The sequence below is a fragment of the Diaphorina citri genome, unplaced genomic scaffold, assembly GCF_000475195.1.
Source record: "Diaphorina citri unplaced genomic scaffold, Diaci psyllid genome assembly version 1.1 scaffold1203, whole genome shotgun sequence".
Taxonomy (NCBI): Eukaryota; Metazoa; Arthropoda; class Insecta; order Hemiptera; family Psyllidae; genus Diaphorina; species Diaphorina citri.
The window spans coordinates 13605-34913 of NW_007378632.1; the positions used below are offsets into that span (position 1 = coordinate 13605).

General features: G+C 37.3%; 1 protein-coding gene across 1 annotated transcript in view; it reads left to right on the top strand.

Annotated features, from left to right (window-relative positions):
• Positions 1 to 21309, top strand: part of LOC103514692 (Ca(2+)/calmodulin-responsive adenylate cyclase-like) — a gene marked incomplete at its 5' end in the record, with an annotated part of 77991 nt that overhangs the window by 13550 nt on the left and 43132 nt on the right. Inside the window, 6 exons of the mRNA XM_026827591.1 lie at positions 4477 to 4604; positions 7662 to 7820; positions 8494 to 8638; positions 16145 to 16302; positions 19107 to 19185; positions 20316 to 20501. Of these exons, the coding sequence (XP_026683392.1) occupies positions 4477 to 4604; positions 7662 to 7820; positions 8494 to 8638; positions 16145 to 16302; positions 19107 to 19185; positions 20316 to 20501 (855 nt within the window). The remainder of the gene's footprint in view (positions 1 to 4476; positions 4605 to 7661; positions 7821 to 8493; positions 8639 to 16144; positions 16303 to 19106; positions 19186 to 20315; positions 20502 to 21309) is intronic.

The following is a 21309-nucleotide window of genomic DNA, read 5'->3' on the forward strand; positions in this document are numbered from 1 at the left end:
ACATTCTTTTACATACACGTCAGTCCGGGAATAATAATAATAGTGCTTATTTATACTGCTCGCATAGGACTGAAAAGTCCCTTTACTCCAGCAATAGGCTACTACTATTATTGTGGTCAAATTCTCAAATTATATTGAGGATAAAATTCCATACCTCGGCTGGGATTGAACCCACGCCCTCCTGTTTACCAGGCGAGCGCCTTGACCACTACACCACCAATGTACCCACACTTTGCAAGTGAATAACTGTGCCAATAAGCCCTTGAGTAGAATAACTGTGCCAATAAGCCCTTGAGTAGAATAACTGTGCCAATAAGCCCTTGAGTAGAATAACTGTGCCAATAAGCCCTTGAGTAGAATAACTGTGCCAATAAGCCCTTGAGTAGAATAACTGTGCCAATAAGCCCTTGAGTAGAATAACTGTGCCAATAAGCCCTTGAGTAGAATAACTGTGCCAATAAGCCCTTGAGTAGAATAACTGTGCCAATAAGCCCTTGAGTAGAATAACTGTGCCAATAAGCCCTTGAGTAGAATAACTGTGCCAATAAGCCCTTGAGTAGAATAACTGTGCCAATAAGCCCTTGAGTAGAATAACTGTGCCAATAAGCCCTTGAGTAGAATAACTGTGCCAATAAGCCCTTGAGTAGAATAACTGTGCCAATAAGCCCTTGAGTAGAATAACTGTGCCAATAAGCCCTTGAGTAGAATAACTGTGCCAATAAGCCCTTGAGTAGAATAACTGTGCCAATAAGCCCTTGAGTAGAATAACTGTGCCAATAAGCCCTTGAGTAGAATAACTGTGCCAATAAGCCCTTGAGTAGAATAACTGTGCCAATAAGCCCTTGAGTAGAATAACTGTGCCAATAAGCCCTTGAGTAGAATAACTGTGCCAATAAGCCCTTGAGTAGAATAACTGTGCCAATAAGCCCTTGAGTAGAATAACTGTGCCAATAAGCCCTTGAGTAGAATAACTGTGCCAATAAGCCCTTGAGTAGAATAACTGTGCCAATAAGCCCTTGAGTAGAATAACTGTGCCAATAAGCCCTTGAGTAGAATAACTGTGCCAATAAGCCCTTGAGTAGAATAACTGTGCCAATAAGCCCTTGAGTAGAATAACTGTGCCAATAAGCCCTTGAGTAGAATAACTGTGCCAATAAGCCCTTGAGTAGAATAACTGTGCCAATAAGCCCTTGAGTAGAATAACTGTGCCAATAAGCCCTTGAGTAGAATAACTGTGCCAATAAGCCCTTGAGTAGAATAACTGTGCCAATAAGCCCTTGAGTAGAATAACTGTGCCAATAAGCCCTTGAGTAGAATAACTGTGCCAATAAGCCCTTGAGTAGAATAACTGTGCCAATAAGCCCTTGAGTAGAATAACTGTGCCAATAAGCCCTTGAGTAGAATAACTGTGCCAATAAGCCCTTGAGTAGAATAACTGTGCCAATAAGCCCTTGAGTAGAATAACTGTGCCAATAAGCCCTTGAGTAGAATAACTGTGCCAATAAGCCCTTGAGTAGAATAACTGTGCCAATAAGCCCTTGAGTAGAATAACTGTGCCAATAAGCCCTTGAGTAGAATAACTGTGCCAATAAGCCCTTGAGTAGAATAACTGTGCCAATAAGCCCTTGAGTAGAATAACTGTGCCAATAAGCCCTTGAGTAGAATAACTGTGCCAATAAGCCCTTGAGTAGAATAACTGTGCCAATAAGCCCTTGAGTAGAATAACTGTGCCAATAAGCCCTTGAGTAGAATAACTGTGCCAATAAGCCCTTGAGTAGAATAACTGTGCCAATAAGCCCTTGAGTAGAATAACTGTGCCAATAAGCCCTTGAGTAGAATAACTGTGCCAATAAGCCCTTGAGTAATAGGTAATCGTACTCGATACAGCAATATTAAGTTTGTATAGGTAAAAGAAATTGTAAGACACTTAAAAAAGAAGAAATTGTGGCTTGCCCTAAGTAATTATTATTTGATTTTTAGTCCGTCCTTCCTTTATTATTACGATAGTAATAAAAAGGTATAAGGGACGGACTATTGTATTCGCTTCGGTGTCTTCTGTCTGTCTGTCTGTCCCCATAGAAGGACTTATCCAAACCGGGTCGACCTATATATCAAATTAAAGGTCTTTTTACCAGGAACACGAAAGTGGTGGTGCAAATTTTGTCCAGAGAACCAAAAAGAAAAAAAAATGGTTTTTGGGAGTTTTTTTTACATTTTCTAACACAAATGAGCTCTGATCTTGAAATTTGTCGCGACGACCTATGAATTCAAAGCGAGAAAGCTTTAGTTAACACTTCAGTCGTTAATTTAAGACCGGTTTCAGCGTCATATATGTTAAGCTACGCCGAGCAAGGCCAATAAATGGATGGGCGACTTAAGCATTATACTGGTAGTTATTAGGAAACATTAAAAGGAATAAAGGAAGAACGGGCTCTAGTCTTGATTTTAAATCATTACATGAAAGTATGTAGGTACATATATTATGTAGTAATAGAGAGGGCGAAGCGCGAAACTATGCTCAAACCCGCGAAGCCCCAGGAGCGCGCAGCGCGACCGTAAACAAGGGAGCGCGAAGCGCGACCATAATATGCACAAAAAATTCCCGGAGGGACGGACCCAGCTTGTTATGTAGGTAGTAGATACTCCAGGTAATTCTTTCGTTTGTTTTATAATAATTCCTTTGCAAGTAGGTAAATACCGCAAACTTGGAGCTGAATCCTCTTTGTCTACAATTTTAGCGAAATAGATAAAGTTTTTAAATTAAAAGAGAGTGAAGTTCTATTGAATGAAATATACCTATCTCTTTATCCAAGACCTAAGTAATATGATTATTGAGAAGAGAAGAAGAAAAGAGAGAGAGAGAGAGAGAGAGAGAGAGAAATTGAAGAAAAAGAAGAGAAAAAGATGGTTTACTTAAAAATATCAATTTGAAGATTGATGTGTCCCTGTCCATAATGTATTCCACTATTCCTACCTCGATCAAACCCTTGGAAAACAATTTGTCTGCTAAATCTCTCTTCTCCACATCTCTCTATTGACAGACTGTCTGATAACAACACCTATCCATCTTATTTCCCGCTTTTCTTCCGTGTGAAAAAATCAGAAAAAAAAACTCGAAAACCGGCGGTAAACACATTACAACGAATTCAAAATGGCGCCCATTAGATGAGTGCCAGCGCAAAATGTTTAGCGTCTCTATTTGTCTAAGTGAAAATTTACATTTTTATGACAAAAAAGTGTACTGTGTGCAAAAGAGAGAATGAGGAAGTCAGAAGGATGAAAATGGGGAGGGAGAGAAAGAGAACAAGGAAGTTTAGGGATGAAAAAAGGGAGGGAGAGGGGCAAAATTGGGAAGGAAGGAAAGGAGAGAGAACAAGGAAGTATGAGGGATGAAAATAGGGAGGTAAAGAAACCACGGTAGCTTTCCCGTAATCTCATAATGTATTACCTCAACAGCAAAATCTGGGTGCAGATTTTTTCCGAACTTCTCTTCCTTCATCATCGTCATTTTCAAATTGCTGACACCCTAAACCTAACCTTATTTTCAGGGGAGGGAGAGAAAGAGAACAAGGAAGTTTAGGGATGAAAAAAGGGAGGGAGAGGGGCAAAATTGGGAAGGAAGGAAAGGAGAGAGAACAAGGAAGTATGAGGGATGAAAATAGGGAGGTAAAGAAACCACGGTAGCTTTCCCGTAATCTCATAATGTATTACCTCAACAGCAAGATCTAGGTGCAGATTTTTTCCGAACTTCTCTTCCTTCAACATCGTCATTTTCAAATTGCTGACACCCTAAACCTAACCTTATTTTCAGACTAATTTTACCACAAGAGAAGAATATTACGCAAGTCTTTCTTGGAAAACGTCGCGTCTTGGGTCGGCTTGGCTGTATAATTTTCTATTTTATAGTTTCTGTTTAATAAACAAATAAATTAATAATGAGTGATTTTATAAAGCAGATATTGTAAAATAGAAAGGACGATGTTAAACCGAGGGAACGGCCTCGATATTTTAAGAGGAAATATTTGTGTCTTCTAATGAACAGAACATGAAATAATGAACTGATGTCTACCTCGCATAAGTCCCACTAAAGAGCTGAGAATGAAAATTTAGCAAGAGAAGAATATTACGAAAGTCTTTCTTGGAAAACGTCGCGTCTTGGGTCGGCTTGGCTGTATAGTTTTCTATTTTATAGTTTCTGTTTTATAAACAAATAAATTAATACCTAATGAGTGATTTTATAAAGCAGATATTGTAAAATAGAAAGGACGATGTTAAACCGAGGGAACGGCCTCGATATTTTAAGAAGAAAGATTTGTGTCTTCTAATGAACAGAACATGAAATAATGAACTGATATACAATACCTCGCATAAGTCCCACTAAAGAGCTGAGAATGAAAATTTGTTTCATACCATCATACTTACTTACACAGTTCTAAAAAATCTAAATCTAAGGTGAAAATGTTTCTTTTCTTTCAGGACAACCATTGTCTCCGAATCAAAATCCTGGGGGATTGTTACTACTGTGTATCCGGCCTACCCGAACCTAGATCCGACCACGCTCATTGCTGTGTGGAAATGGGACTCGATATGATTGATGCAATCGCGTAAGTACAATGGAACTTGGCCCGCAGCACTACCGTATGCTCAGATCATTATGGGAATAGTGTGGCAAAAACTGATGATTTCTCATCAAAAAACTTGAATGTTGAAATTTTGCTGCCAAGTAACTTGTTTGAAGTTCGCAGGTGTTTTTGACGAATATTACATTTTATGATATTGTATGGGAGGAAGTAAACACATTATAGAATGCAATTTACACATGTAATTTACCATCCGAACGAAGTAGGCGGGGCTTAAGGGAGGAGAGGGAAGTTTGAAGAAAAGCGAGAGGAGAGAGGCGGGGAAAAGGAGGAATCAGGAGAGTAGAGAAAGAGATGGAGACAAACAAAAGTGATATGTATGTACAGTTCATTCATAGAAGAGAAGAGAGAAAGAGAGCATTGAGTTATTGAGTACCTATCTAACTATGGGCTATGGGCGCAGGAATTATTGAGTACCTATCTACCTATGGGCGTAGAGAAGGAAAAGAAGGTATGAAAGTAGAAAGAGGAATAGAGGGCGAGGGAGAAACAAAAGAGGGGACTAGAGAGAAAAAAGAAACAGAATTACCTATAGTGTACGGAGGTAGAGGAGAAAGAATAGAATAGATTAAAAAGAGGAGTGAAGGAGAGGAGAAAGAGAATTATATTGCAGGGACAAAGAACAGGCTTTATACGCCCAGGAAAACCTGGAAAAGTCATGGAATCTGAAAATCGGCCAAAAAGTCATGGAAAAGTAATGGAAAATCGTAAAAAATTTAAAGAAAACCTGGAAAAGTCATGGAATTTGCCACCCGGTCAAAAATTAAAAATGTTCAAATTAAATATCAAGTTTTTCCGAAAATCGGCCTGCGGCGCATTCCCCCACATATTCCTTGACGTTCTGGATATTGCATATTTTATTTAAATGAAGGAGTAATCTTACTGATTTTTAAGTACCTCCGCCCCATAATTTTCTGGAAAACTCATGGAAATTTTCTGGAAAAGTCATGGAATTTCATTCCGGGAAATGCGTATAAACCCTGAAGAAGACAAGGGAAGGGAGGGAATAAGGTTATGGGATAGGCAGAATGGGAAATAAAAATATACACGGGGATTTAGAATGCGACTTTTGAATTGGTGATGGGGAGGAGGGAATTATGAAAAGGGGAATAAAATTAAAACCTTGCTGCTGTTCGGTATATGAATAGAATAGGAGAGAATAGACTAATTGTTTTCCCGTGGAAAAAAAAAATGAAATAATTGTTGCATCTTGTACTTTCATTGTAATAAAAAGAATGATAAATTACTTCGTATAATAAGGGACTGTATGCTGTAGTAGGGTTAGTAGAAGCTAAACGAGTAGAAGTAGAAAAATCTATTTTTTGTCCTATCCTGGTGTTGGCGTTTTCATCCTTACCACCTTGTGCTGTAGAAACATAAATAAACTCCAAACATTGAATATACCTGCCAAATAGTTGGTTAAAAGTTAGAAAATACCTTTGACAAAAAGTACAAAAACTGATGATATCCCTTCAAAAAACTTTGGTGTTGAAATTTCCTGCAAAGTATTTATTTATTATTATTTTTTTTGCCTGTCTCGAAAACAGCAAATTCCTATAGCAACATTGCCTCTCCTGCTTACAAAGTGTAACAATGAAAAATGGCCAGAGTGAACTTGGCTCACTTCTTCTTTTTTGGACACGCTATTTTCCTTACATAAAAGAAAAGATAAACTTACTACCTCCTTTCAGAAAAAAAAACACATTTGGAAAAGTTATTGTTACACTTTCATTGTTTTGAAGTTTGTTCGAACAGCAGACTGTGGAGTGTGGGTGGGGATAGGTCATCGTCTACAGTTAATATGCACCTATTTTATTTTCCACGGTTGTTCTGTAGTGAAGTGTTACCATTTCGATCGCGTCTATCAATACGTGCTTGAACTTCAGCACGTTCTACTTCCGTTGTAATCTATCTGTTGAGAGTATTTTTCTATCCATCCAGCTGCATTACAAATAGCAGCTTATGTGCTCCCGGTACTAATGGAAATGTTGTGTTACATTGAGATATCGGCGAAGGAATGAAAAGTATGCAGGTTTTCTTCAAATGTTGAGCTCCATATTAGCAATATCCAGATATACGTATGTACTTAGATACTTAGAACGATAGGTTTGGATTTCAATTTATTTATTATTGAACAAATGAACCGTGCCAGGTCCTGGGTTCGATTCCCGGCCGGCGTGGATTTTATCCTAAACTGATAAGGTTCGTTCTCGGAACGACTGGCTTTCTTCTATCTTCTCTTCCTTCTCTCTTTCCTTTCGGGACCGAAGGAATGAAAAGTATGCAGGTTTTCTTCAAATATGGAGCTCCATATTAGCAATTTCTAGAGATACATATGTGTACTTAGAACGATAGGTTTCAATTTCAATGTTTTTATTATTGAACAAATGAACCGTGCTACGTCCCGGGTTCGATTCCCACCTGGAGCGGATTTTATCCTAAGCAGATAAAGTTCGCTCTTGGAATGACTGGCTTTCTCCTATTCTCTCTTCCTTCTCTCTTTCCTTTGGGAACGATGAGACCTTAGCAGTTCCAGTTCCCTCTATCAAACCTCTTAAAAAGAAAGAAAAACCTTAACCCTCTTCCGTCCTGTGTCCAGGTCTGTGGTGGAGGCTACCGATGTAACTCTGAACATGAGGGTGGGCATTCACTCGGGCAGAGTACTGTGTGGTGTGCTGGGACTGAAGGAATGAAAACTATGCAGGTTTTCTTCAAATGTTGAGCTCCATCCTCCATATTAGCAATTTCCAGATATACGTATGTACTTGGAACGATAGGTTTCAATTTCAATGTTTGTATTATTGAACAAATGAACCGTGTTATGTCCCGGGTTCGATTCCCACCTGGAGTGGATTTTATCCTAAACTGATAAGGTTCGTTCTCGGAACGACTGGCTTTCTTCTATCTTCTCTTCCTTCTCTCTTTCCTTTCGGGACGATAAAACCTTAGCAGTTCCAGTTCCCTCTATCAAACCTCTTAAAAAGAAAGAAAAACCTTAACCCTCTTCCGTCCTGTATCCAGGTCTGTGGTGGAGGCTACCGATGTAACTCTGAACATGAGGGTGGGCATTCACTCGGGCAGAGTACTGTGTGGTGTGCTGGGACTGAAGAAGTGGCAGTATGACGTGTGGTCCAATGACGTGACGTTGGCCAACAATATGGAGGCTGGAGGTGAACCTGGGTAAGTAACCACCCTGTATCATTACATTACATTGAAATGGGTGCAACATCAGTGGGGCAGGTGTTAACGCGTTGGACTTTGGATCTGGAGGTTGGTGGTTTGAGTCCAAGTCAAGTCATAAAATTTATCTAGTTGTAATAATCGGGGAACGATATTTGTGACAAGCATATGCTTAACACAATTAAAAATTCCTTTCCAACTTTCCATAGCAGTCGAAGCAGTGTGGTTTCAGTCGACGCCGTCGATCGACGTCGACCATGTTTGGACACACCATTGTGACCTTTTTTTTTTGACTGTGGCAAATAAAATCACTCCTTTTTCACAATCTCCAATTGTTCCACAGTCGGGTTCACATCACTCAGTCCACTCTGGACCATTAGGTATGTATAATGTTGAATCCCCTTGTACAAGAAATTCTGGTCAGGCTTCTGGGTGTCCTGGTTTTGAAGTTTCAAAAATCCGGAAGGCCTACTTAAATTCTTGAGCTGTGTCCACACATAGTCGACGCCGTCAATCGACGAGGTGAAAAGGTGAATCTATGTTGTCGAGGCAGTGTGGTTTCAGTCGACGCTGTCGATCGACGTCGACTATGTTTGGACACACCTTTGTGACCTTTTTTTTTACTGTGGCAAATAAAATCACTCCTTTTTCACAATCCCCAATTGTTCCACAGTCGGGTTCACATCACTCAGTCCACTCTGGACTCTCTAGGAGGAGAGTACGAGGTAGAGGGAGGCCATGGGGGCACCCGCAACCAATACCTACGGGATAACCACGTCACCACCTACTTCATCGTGCCACCTGCCCGGAGAAGAAAGGTAAACCATCTCAACATATTATATTGTCACTTCTATAAACTCACTGTATATTTTACCTGTAGTGTGCATCCCTAGTGTAGATTTTACCGTGTCCCGCCCATTTTGGCCAGAAGAAAGGTAAACCATCTCAACATATATTGTCACTTCTATAAATTCACTGTATATTTTACCTGTAGTGTGCATCCCTAGTGTAGATTGTACAATGTCCCGCCCATTTTGGCAATATACCTGTACATCTGCCGTGATTTGATTGCTAATATTTCAGCGGGTTACTTTCTGGTGTTCTTCCGTTGACCCAGCAACCCTAAATGGGAAGTATTATGTCTTGCCAATATTTCAGCGGGTTACTTTCTGGTGTTCTTCCGTTGACCCAGCAACCCTAAATGGGAAGTATTATGTCTCTTGTCGCCAATCTGATGAACTGATGACTAGAGAACAACCATACCCGCAAAGACCATTTTAGCAAATGTTTCATTGCTGCCAAAAAAGAAAATGGGTGAAATATCTATCCATCTTGAAAAAAAAAATAATAATAATAATAATAAAATAAAAAATATAATCTCTCAACATATATTGTCACTTCTATAAACTCACTGTATATTTTACCTGTAGTGTGCATCCCTAGTGTAGATTTTACCGTGTCCCGCCCATTTTGGCGATATACCTGTACATCTGCCGTGATTTGATAGCCAATATTTCAGCGGGTTACTTTCTGGTGTTCTTCGATTGACCCAGCAACCCTAAATGGGAAGTATTATGTCTCTTGTCGCCAATCTGATAAACTGATGACTAGAAAACAACCATACCCGCAAAGACCATTTTAGCAAATGTTTCGTTGCTGCCAGAAAAGAAAATGGGTGAAATATCCATCTTGAAAAATAAATAAATAATAATAATAAAATAAAAAATATAATCTTATTTAAGGTGAAAACTGGTCCTTAAACCTCCACTTACAATGAAAAGTTTTACTGGGGCAAGTTCGTGTGGTGTGGTTGAAATTGTTCAAAAACTTGAATCTAATTTCGCAAATTTTGCAACACTAAATTTTGCAACAGCAACACGCAATGTATCATCTAATTAGTCGCCAACATACCCAAAGACTTGCACGTTACAAAATTCATCAACTCTATCTTAATCGCAACAGCAACACGCAATGTATCATCTAATTAGTCGCCAACATACCCAAAGACTTGCACGTTACAAAATTCATCAACTCTATCTTAATTATCAAGTGGTGCACTGTAGCGTGGTAATAGGGGTTCAGATTCTGGAGTGCATAACTTCTCATACATGTTTCCACACTTTCAACTTTGCCAAATTTTCCATGAGGGAAGTTCTGGAGTGCATAAATTCTCATACATGTTTCCACACTTTCAACTTTGCCAAATTTTCCATGAGGGAAGATGAAACACTAAACACGACTTTTGAATTATTAGTCCTGTGGTAATAGGGGTTCAGATTCTGGAGTGCATAACTTCTCATACATGTTTCCACACTTTCAACTTTGCCAAATTTTCCATATTTCCATGAGGGAAGATGAAACACTAAACACAACTTTTGAATTATTGGTCAACTTTTGAGAGCTATGTCTAGCTGATGAGTTCCAATAAGAACGAAACGCGTCCTAGGGTGCTCGGAGGTCTATGGTAAAAGATTAAGGCTATTGCGAACCAAAATTAAAATGCTGATGGGCGGGACATTGAAATTAGTTTGTAGTCTATAGGGAAGATGAAACACTAAACACAACTTTTGAATTATTGGTCAACTTTTGAGAGCTATGTCATCAGCTGAGTTCCAATAAGAACGAAACGCGTCCTAGGGTGCTCGGAGGTCTTGGGTAAAAGATTAAGGCTATTGTGAACCAAAATTAAAATGCTGATGGGCGGGACATTGAAATTAGTTTGTAGTCTACCTGATATCAGGATTGTCCCAGATTTGATGTCAGCTTTCGTAATCACAAATATTATTAGTCAACTTTTGAGAGCTGATGGGCGGGACATTGAAATTAGTTTGTAGTCTACCTGATATCAGGATTGTCCCAGATTTGATGTCAGCTTTCGTAATCACAAATCAATTTGGTTATAGAGTTATCTCATTTTTAATCGAGTCCCATTCTATTGAGACATTTGAGGATAATCCTGGAATACCATCTTTGCACTTTTAGCTTCCAAATGCAAAGTCATTCCCTCCCAATTTGGTTATAGAGTTATCTCATTTTTCATCGAGTCCCATTCTATTGAGACATTTGAGGATAATCCTGGAATACCATCTTTGCACTTTTAGCTTCCAAATGCAAAGTCTTTCCCTCCCTCATGAAATTCACTCCTTGTCTGATAAATACCTACCTTAAGGATGAATAAACATAAATTAAAGATATAAACAAAGGTATGTTTAAAATTGCTGGAAAGACTGACTTTGCATTAGAGGTGACTTCTCGTTATTAGATTCCCTCACTCATGAAATTCACTCCTTGTCTTATAAATACCTACCTTAAGGATGGATAAACATAAATTAAAGATATAAACAAAGGTATGTTTAAAATTGCTGGAAAGACTGACTTTGCATTAGAGGTGACTTCTTGTTATTAGAGGATTATTTCAGTGGTTTAACGGATTAAGAGAATTATTGTCCATGAAAAGTAAACAGACAGAAAAAGAAAAAAAAATCAATTTGTGCAATCACTGAAATCAGTCCTCTTTCTTGTAATGTGTATTGTTAATCATGAAATCTTTGTATTATTTACTAGATCTGCCTTGACATTTGGCCTTTTATTCTCAAATGCCATGGCTTATATTGAAGTCAGCCTTTCTTTAACCAATTTGAAGGAATTTAAATCAAAGACTTCATGATTCTCCAGTAATCTTTAGTACGTAGTGTGTAGTTTTGCATGTATTCCCTCCCTTGCCCCTTCAATAGTTCCCTCCCACCCCAATAAAATGTTTTATTTTTGCTTCTTATTTTTAGTTTTTTAAAAGCAAAAAAGCAACAACAAAAAATTGAACAAGTTTTGTGCCGTCGTTTCAAGCTTTAATAGCACTTCGTAGAAAAAGCTGGTAAAGCTCCGGGTGACAGTGTCCCCCCTTTCCAAACGCTCTCTATTCTCTCTAATACTGAGCTTATTCGGAGAAGAAAAAAAAAAGAAAAGAAAATTGCAATCAAAATGTACGTATACAGTGCTTCTGCTTGTCTGCCAGTAATCTTCCGTCAGTGTAGTATTAGCTTTATTACGGACACATGCTAGCAACAATGTTTGGGTATTACATGACATGACTTTATGAAGTTTTATTAGTCTCCAAGCTTTCATAGTTTTCATCTTGTTCAGCGTCAATTTTATCTAAAGGACACTTGTATGCGAATTGACAGAAGGTTTATTATCTTCTTCATTTTGCAGTCTGAGTACTCATGTCGTTTTAGATGATTGTTTCAACCCCCAGTTTACAACTTTTTACATGATGGTTTTTACTTTTTCACTAATGATGTGGGGTTAGGAGCAAGGAGCATACATTATTGGGGGTATCCTTTACTTTTTTACATGGTTCTTTATCATTATTATTTTTGACATGAAAAAATTTGCTCATTCACCAAAAATGTCTGAAATTGCAACTTTGCAATCGAAAAATCATCAACATGTCCACAAAAGTACGTTTACGTTACTTTTCCATGTTTCTAGGTACTTTATATCTTATATGATTGTAACATGTCCACAAAAGTACGTTTACATTACTTTTCCATGTTTCTAGGTACTTTATATCTTATATGATTGTGTTAACCCAGAATTAACCCCTATAGGTAATGTTATCTTTGGTTTTTTCAAGACTTCATGGCATTTAAGTCAAGTTTGGCAAGTGAAGGTGTTTGTTTGGCATTGCAAACAGTCTTACATCAAGGTAAGTATTGAATCAACTTTGAATACATATGAAAGTAATTAACTACATAATTGCCACAAAATGAGTTTAAACTCGGTTTAAATTTAACTCTCGGATTAAGCATTTTGATTGGTTGATTTTTAAAATTTTCAAAATTTTTAGTTGATTAGATTGCTTAAACTGAGATTAAATTTAAACGGAGATTGAACTCACTTTGAGGAAGCTAGAATATTGAAAGTAGCACTAGGGTCGATTAACATAGCCTGCTGCCTAAAACACTAAAACAACTCCACACCTCACTATAGCCTTTTCTTTTATTCACTTTTTTTCACATTACATAGAATTAAACACATTTCTTTCCTTATTACAGGATAAGGAAAGTAATAAAGATCATGTTTCATGTATGTGTTGTGTGACGTCACATTTCAGGTTCTAGATCTCCAGAGGGCGCTGCATGCAGAACCCAACAGTGGCGAAGGAGGACGAGGAGGAGGGGGCAACAGTCGCGTGTTTGTCAATGTACCTGATTCTATGCATATACGAAACAACAATAGCAAAGTAAGTACCTACATATGCTCCACTCTGGCTGTATGTTCGGGCCTTTAGGCCAAATCAATATCAAAAAAGTACCTATGCAGCAAGGAACAGAAAAACCAAGGAGAAAAAAAAAATTGTGTCAATCATAAATTTGCTGTTTGTCACAAATGTCGGAATTCATGCACCTCGCATTTTTCTTTGATTTTTTTTTCTTTTATTTATTCAAACTACCAACCTCCAGATCCGAAGTCCACCGTGCCAACCACTATACTACTGAGTTAAATAAAACATACTTCGCCTTAGTTGGAATTGAACCCACGCCCTCCAATTAAATATACCTTTTTTATTAATTTAACATAGCAATAAAATCAAGAGTTTCCCATTCCATGCCAATCTTCATGGATAATTTGGACAGGTACCGTACATACCTAATCGTTAGAAAAGGAAAGACTAGGAGAGAGAAAGAAACAATAATCAGAGGGAGAGAGAAAGGCACAATAATGGGAGAGAGAAAGCTATGACTATTTGGCACAGTTCAAAAACTTACATTAGACACCAAAGCATTCCAATAAGAAAGTCATTTTACAGTCTTTTTTATGGTTTGGAAAATGTGAAAATATGAGAGGGTTTTTTTTTATTGGGTCAGAACTCAGAACGTTTTTATTGGGCGCGAAAATTAATGTGTCTGAGCTTTTTATATGTCCACACATTTTTTATTAGTGGAATATGTGCCGGCCACATAAAAAAAGTTCTAAAATTTTCACATTGTGGCCTGCTTTTACAATATTTTCAAATACATTTCATCAGGAGTGTAAAATTACAGCTTTGCCCTAATATCGCTCCTAGGTGCCTACTAGGGCTTTATATCACGGAGGAAGGAGTGGGGGTTTAAACCCCCTTTGAAGCCCAAAAACTGGGTTTCTTATGAGCCCTAAAGTCCCTCTCTAACAGCATTCAGGATTCTGAAGTTTTTTTTTTTATCGAACAAGCTTACTTTTTATTCATTTGAATCGAAAAAAGGACCTATGCCTATGTAGTATGACCTATGCCTTTCTTCCCCCCACACGTACACAGATTGATTTTCTCCAGATGTTTTTTTTTTTCTTAGTATAATACTCTGTAGTATAACATGAAGTAGCTATAGGTACTGTTTCTAATAATTCAATTCAAAACGAAGTACTACAGCTATAATTCGATTCAAAAGCAATAGTTTTGTATTTCATCAATTCATCATTCTGAAAGAAAAGTTTTATTAATTTTTCCTGAGAAACTAAAAGAGCTCTCCTCTCCCTCCCTCCTCACTTTTCTCTGTCTTTCTTTCTCTCTCTCTCTCTCTCTCTCAGTACTGCTCTCTCTCTGATCAAGGGATTTCAACAAAGTTGTTCATTCTTCGATCAAGTGTGGCTTCGATTCTAAAATCTGAAGCTCGTGGGGCCATAGGGGATTGTACCAATAATTGCTGTAATATTTTATTTAAATTATTTTAGGGAAAATGCATTTTGATTACATTTTTATTATCTAGTTGTATTTCTCTTATACTTGTTTCTCTCGTCACCAGGTCTGTGATTCCACTGCACATCACAAGTGTGGTGTATGTGCTCAGAATTGAAATGGGAGGGGTTTTTTATACGTTTATCTAGGAACGAAGTTAGGTTATCACCTTATGGACCTTTTGTCTTTTAGGTCAAAACGTGAGCAGTAGAGCACAAGGTTTACTTTTATAGATTCTTTTGTCTACTTCGTGTCTTAAATAAGGCCACTTAGAAAGGTAAGAATAGAAAGAAACAAGGACTCTTGAGGAAGAAGAAGTAGAAAAAAAGTAGGACGTTAAAAGGAGGGCCTTTATTGAACTATCGGAATTTTAAGAGTATCAAGAATTCAAGACAGAAGCTATAAGGATACTTGAAACTAATAGAATAGAATAGAATAGAATATACCTACCTTATTTATACTGCCAGCATAGTAGTAGTATACCAGATACCAGTAGAGGGAGCTAAAGATACCAGATACCAAAGAGGGAGGGCTTCCATACTTTCATAGTCTTAACGGAACAAAATGGGAGAGAGCAATGAGACATAGTCAAGTTCTGAAGATGTATTACCTACATATGTATCTACATAGGTAAGGAATACAGATATTTCATTTCTTTTCGGAAATACTTTTTGCTTATTACTTTTCTAAACTTTTTTTTAGGAGAAAAAAATCCACAAAAGAGCACCTCTTGAGGAAGAAGAAGTAGAAAAAAAGTAGGACGGTAAAAGGAGGGCCTTTATTGAACTATCGGAATTTTAAAAGTATCAAGAATTCAAGACAGAAGCTATAAGGATACTTGAATCTAATAGAATAGAATATACCTACCTTATTTATACTGCCAGCATAGTAGTAGTATACCAGTAGACCAAAGAGGGAGGGCTTCCATACTTTCATAGTCTTAACGGAGCAAAATGGGAGAGAGCAATGAGACATAGTCAAGTTCTGAAGATGTATTACCTATAACTTACCTATGTATCTACATACGAGTACATAAGTAAGGAATACAGATATTTCATTTCTTTTCGGATATACTTTTTGCTTATTACTTTTCTAAACTTTTTTTTAGGAGAAAAAAATCCACAAAAGAGCATTTTTCTGCTTTTTGACAAAGCTCGTTGCATTTTTTCCTATGCAAATATGTTTTCTTTTTCCCAGTAAAAAGAAAAAAAAAAAAATACCTCTAACCAAACCAGAGTAAACCCTTTTGGCATACATACATTTCCACAGTTTTTATTTACTTGTTTTTGATTGATTTTCTTAATAGTATTAACTACTATCATCATTTTACCTTTAAAATATTTTGTCTAAAATCTGTTCCTACCCCTATAAAAAATTTAAAAATTTAGTAGATAACTTTTCCCTTATACCTTTTAAAGTATCCCCTTTAAATAAAGTATCTTTTATTGTTTCCTCGAAATACACCATCTTTTAATTTTTCCCTTTAAATACACCATGTTTTAATTTTCCTTTAAAAGTATTCCCTTCACCCTATTATTTCGTTTCCTTTGAAAAAACCGTTTTCGTGTGGACGACGCAAAACAACCCTCTGTGTGGTTTGGACCTTTTCCAGCCTGTCCTGTTCAATTCGTTACACGTTAGGAGCGCTCTGGGTGCGGCACACAAGCGTAAATTATCATTCAAAAATGTGTCTAATGTCGTTGTGCAGCTCCTCCACTCGATCAAATACTCCATGGAGGTTCCGTTTTCCAATATGGCCGCCGTGATAGGGTTAGGTAACGCTCAAAGAGAAATTTGATGTAATTTGTTCAAACAGTCACACAAAAAAGAACAGGTAAGGACAATTATTTATTTCCAAAGAGGAAGGCAAGGGTTTTATGGTAGGTAGCGCACAAAGAGAAATCTGTAATGTGTTCAAACAACATTTTTTTTATTTCCAAAGAGGTAAAGGTTTTAGGATAGGGTTAGAATACTCCGGCCCCTCGGTAGGACACTTTGTGATAGGGTTAGGTAGCGCTCAAAGAGAAATTTGATGTAATTTGTTCAAACAGTCACACAAAGAAGAACAGGTAAGGACAATTATTTATTTCCAAAGTGGAAGGCAAAGGTTTTAGGATAGGGTTAGGTAGTGCACGAAAAGAAATTTGAAGATCTGTAATTTGTTCAAACAGTCACACAAAGAAGCATGGCCGCCGTGCAGGAACACAAACCCCAGTCCCGGAAGGTAAGACAAATCCGGCCCGCGTGGGACCAAGTTTTTTCGCCATGTGCATAGTTACGTACTCAATAGAATCGCACATTGTATAGGTACTCCCTACTCCACACTGCACAACACAACCACATGCATGACATCCTGAAAGCATGATACTGTGCTACTAAGGAAGACATATTTAAGTTCTAGTAAGACACTTGTTACTGAAACTATACCACTGGAAAATCTTGAGAAATAGAGTAATCAACCAACCTATCTTGAGCATGCTTCTTTTACTTCCCCTATTGTCTTGAACAAGGAGCTGTGTAGCGTAGCACAGTTCCTTCTGAGTGTCCTTGTGTGTGTTTTGTACAGTTTGTTTCTTTCATTGAAACTTGCCACTTTAGGTCATATGCCAACTACATAGTATCCGATATTCAATATTCCAAAGAAATAGAGTAATCAACCAACCTATCTTGAGCATGCTTCTTTTACTTCCCCTATTGTCTTGAACAAGGAGCTGTGTTGTGTAGCACAGTTCCTTCTGAGTGTCCTTGCGTGTGTTTTGTACAGTTTGTTTCTTTCATTGAAACTTGCCACTTTAGGTCATATGCCAACTACATAGTATCCGATATTCAATATTCCAATACAGATGATTTTTACAACTCTTCATAAAGAACCTCAGAAAGGACAGTACCAAAGAGGTCACAAGTGTTTTCATTGCAATTTTCTTGGCTAACCTGACCAGAGCCTTTGAAAGTAGTTTGTAATTGCCACTTTCGTGTCAGTTAAAAGTGTCAATTTAATGGAACGACATGTCCCACTTTGGGAGTCTAGACAAATTCCCCATAAAAAATGGCATTTAACTTAAAAAAAAAAAAAAAAAAAAAAAAAAAAAAAAAAAAAAAAAAAAAAAAAAAAACACCAAAAAAAAAAGGGATTTAACTTAAAAAAAAAAAAAAAAAAAAAAAAACATGAACACCACCATTGAAAATTAAAAGCAAAAATCTTAATTACAAGTACGTTCAGCTCATTTTCGCCTAAACCTAGTGACATCGTTTACGTTTCAAGCTTTAATAGCAAGCACTTCGTGGAAATGGCTGGTAAAGCTCCGGGTGAAAGTGTCCCCCTTTCCAAACGCTAATACTGAGCTTATTCGGGGAAAAAAAAGAAAATTGCAATCAAAATGTACAGTGCTTCTGCTTGTCTGCCAGTAATCTTCCGTCAGTGTAGTATTAGCTTTATTACGGACATGCTAGCAACAATGTTTGGGTATTACCTACATGACATGACTTTTATGAAGTTTTATGAGTCTCCACGCTTTCATAGCTTTCATCTTGTTCAGCGTCAATTTTATCTAAAGGACACTTGTATGCGAATTGACAGAAAGTTTATTATCTTCTTCATTTTGCAGTCTGAGTAATTGTGTCGTTTTAGTTGATTGTCTAAAGTTCTAAACCCACAGTTTACAACTTTTACATGATGGTTTTTACTTTTTCACTAATGATGTGGGGTTAGGAGCATACATTATTGGGGGTATCCTTTACTTTTTTACATGGTTCTTTATCATTATTATTTTTGACATGAAAAATTTTGCTCATTCACCAAAAATGTCTGAAATTGCAACTTTGCAATCGAAAAATCATCAACATGTCCACAAAAGTACGTTTACGTTACTTTTCCATGTTTCTAGGTACTTTATATCTTATATGATTGTGTTAACCCAGAATTAACCCCTATAGGTAATGGTATCTTTAGTTTTTTCAAGACTTCATGGCATTTAAGTCAAGTTTGGCAAGTGAAGATGTTTGTTTACTTTTGCAAACAGAATTTTTTGCTGATTTGATTCCAATTTAAACATGTCGACTTTATCCTTTAATCCAAAGACTTACTAGATTGAAAATCTTTTCCTAGATTTGCTAAAAAAGCGATCTGGTAATTCTTACAAATAACTTTTTTCTTTCTTGTTCTGGTCAAGGAGTCTTGAAGAAACAAGTTGCCCCAAAAGTTTTTCCATTTTCTATGTGTTTCTAATTCTCTATCAAATAACCCGACTACATTTCTTTTGTGTTTATTTGTGTATATAATCATATTAACCCCTTTATGTGCCCAATTAACCTGTTTATGTACCTTTGGATCTTTTCTACTAATATGTACCTACTAATCTCTCACATGCTTGCACCATGAGCGCGCCTACAAAACAAATAAAACAGACGGCTGATTTTTTTTTCTATTTTTTTTTTATATATATTTTATTTCATTTTTTTCCATTTTTTATTTCTTAATTTTGCAACAAAAAGAAAAATCGTTTAACGACGATTTGCATTTTGATTACATTTTTATCTAGTTGTATTTCTCTTATACTTGTTTCTCTCGTCACCAGGTCTGTGATTCCACTGCACATCACAAGTGTGGTGTATGTGCTCATGTTCCTAGTGGCTGTCATTATACACGGTCGTCAAGTAGAGTGGACAGGTCGGCTAGATTGTCTGCTTCGTTTCTGCGTCTTTATCAATTTTCGTTTCACGTTTCTGATTGATAAGAAGATTAGTTTTCTCCTTTTCTAATTTCTTTGTGTTCTCTCTCTCTCTCTCTTCCTTCTGTTCCCCTTGTCTCTCTCTCTCTCTCCCCTTTACCCTTTCTCACTCTTTTCAACATTTACTATTTTCTCCAATAAACCAATATTTTCTTTCTATTATATTAGTTCACAAAATATTACACTTCATATTTTATCGCTCCTTTTGAAGTATTTTTTTGACCTACATTTTGTAGTTACATGTTCTCTTCCAATTATGGAACACCTCAGTATACCACTTTACCACTATACTTACCTAGATGAGAAACGAAGAAGAGTCTTCTGTCTACCATGATGAAAACTTTTGAAATAGGCTTAGGTCGTCCCTCTTTCAGAAAGATCTTCTTCTTAAAGTTTTAATGTTATAAAAAAAATAGCCTTTGAAAATGTTGCATAAACATTAAAATAGTTGCTGTGAACTCAAAATTTTGCGAAATGTGCCATCTGCAACACTGGAAAGCTGCTTTCAGAGGTCACCAGCGAAAAAAGCGTTGCCCCTCCATTTTTTTCTAGGGCCATGTTACTATTTTCCTGATGTTTTCATTCTCAGGCTCATTTAAAATGTGAAGTTTTAATGTTATCAAAGAATAGCTTTTGAAAATGTTGCATAAACATTAAAATAGTTGCTGTGAACTCAAAATTCTGCGAAATGTGCCATCTGCAACCACTGGAAAGCTGCTTTCAGAGGTCACCAGCGAAAAAAGCGTTGCCCCTCCATTTTTTTTCTAGGGCCATGGCACTATTTTCCTGATGTTCTCATTCTCAGGCTCATTTAAAATGCTGAGTTGAGCTTTCATAGGCACAAATGTAACATAAAATTAATTTTTCCTCTAAAATGATGTCCTAAACTCAATTTCCAGGCCAAAGTGACGGATAAATTCAAGCGTCCGTTCAAGAAGCGTCACTCAAGCGTCTACCATACGCCCAGTTTAAAATGCTGAGTTGAGCTTTCATAGGCACAAATGTAAAATAAAATTAATTTTTCCTCTAAAATGAAGTCCTAAACTCAATTTCCAGGCCAAAGTGACGGATAAATTCAAGCGTCCGTTCAAGAAGCGTCACTCAAGCGTCTACCATACGCCCAGTAATCGCGTCAACAAGTATTTATCACAGGCTATTGAAGCGCGCTCTGTGGATCGAGAGAAAAGCACGCACGTCAATTTGTTCACACTCGTGTTCAAACAGTCACACAAAGAAGAACAGGTGAGAGAGAACTTTTATTTATTTCCAAAGAGGAAGGCAAAGGTTTTAGGGTAGGTAGCGCACAAAGAGAAATCTGTAATGTGTTCAAACAACATTTTTTTTATTTCCAAAGAGGTAAAAGTTTTAGGATAGGGTTAGAATACTCCGGCCCCTCGGTAGGACACTTTGTGATAGGGTTAGGTAGCGCTCAAAGAGAAATTTGATGTATTTTGTTCAAACAGTCACACAAAAAAGAACAGGTAAGGACAATTATTTATTTCCAAAGAGGAAGGCAAAGGTTTTAGGATAGGGTTAGGTAGTGCACGAAAAGAAATTTGAAAGAGGTAAAGGTTTTAGGATAGGGTTAGAATACTCCGGCCCCTCGGTAGGACATTTTGTGATAGGGTTAGGTAGCGCTCAAAGAGAAATTTGATGTATTTTGTTCAAACAGTCACACAAAGAAGAACAGGTAAGGACAATTATTTATTTCCAAAGAGGAAGGCAAAGGTTTTAGGATAGGGTTAGGTAGTGCACGAAAAGAAATTTGAAGATCTGTAATTTGTTCAAACAGTCACACAAAGAAGAACAGGTGAGACTTATTTATTTCCAAAGAGGAAAGGGTTTTAGGATAGGGGGGTTAGGATACTCCGGCCCGTCGGTAGGACACTCCCTGCCCTCGGTAGGATTTATTTATTTCCAAAGAGGCAAAGGCAAAGGTTTTAGGGTAGGTAGCGCACAAAGAGAAATCTGTAATGTGTTCAAACAACATTTTTTTTTTATCTCCAAAGAGGTAAAGGTTTTAGGATAGGGTTAGAATATTCCGGCCCCT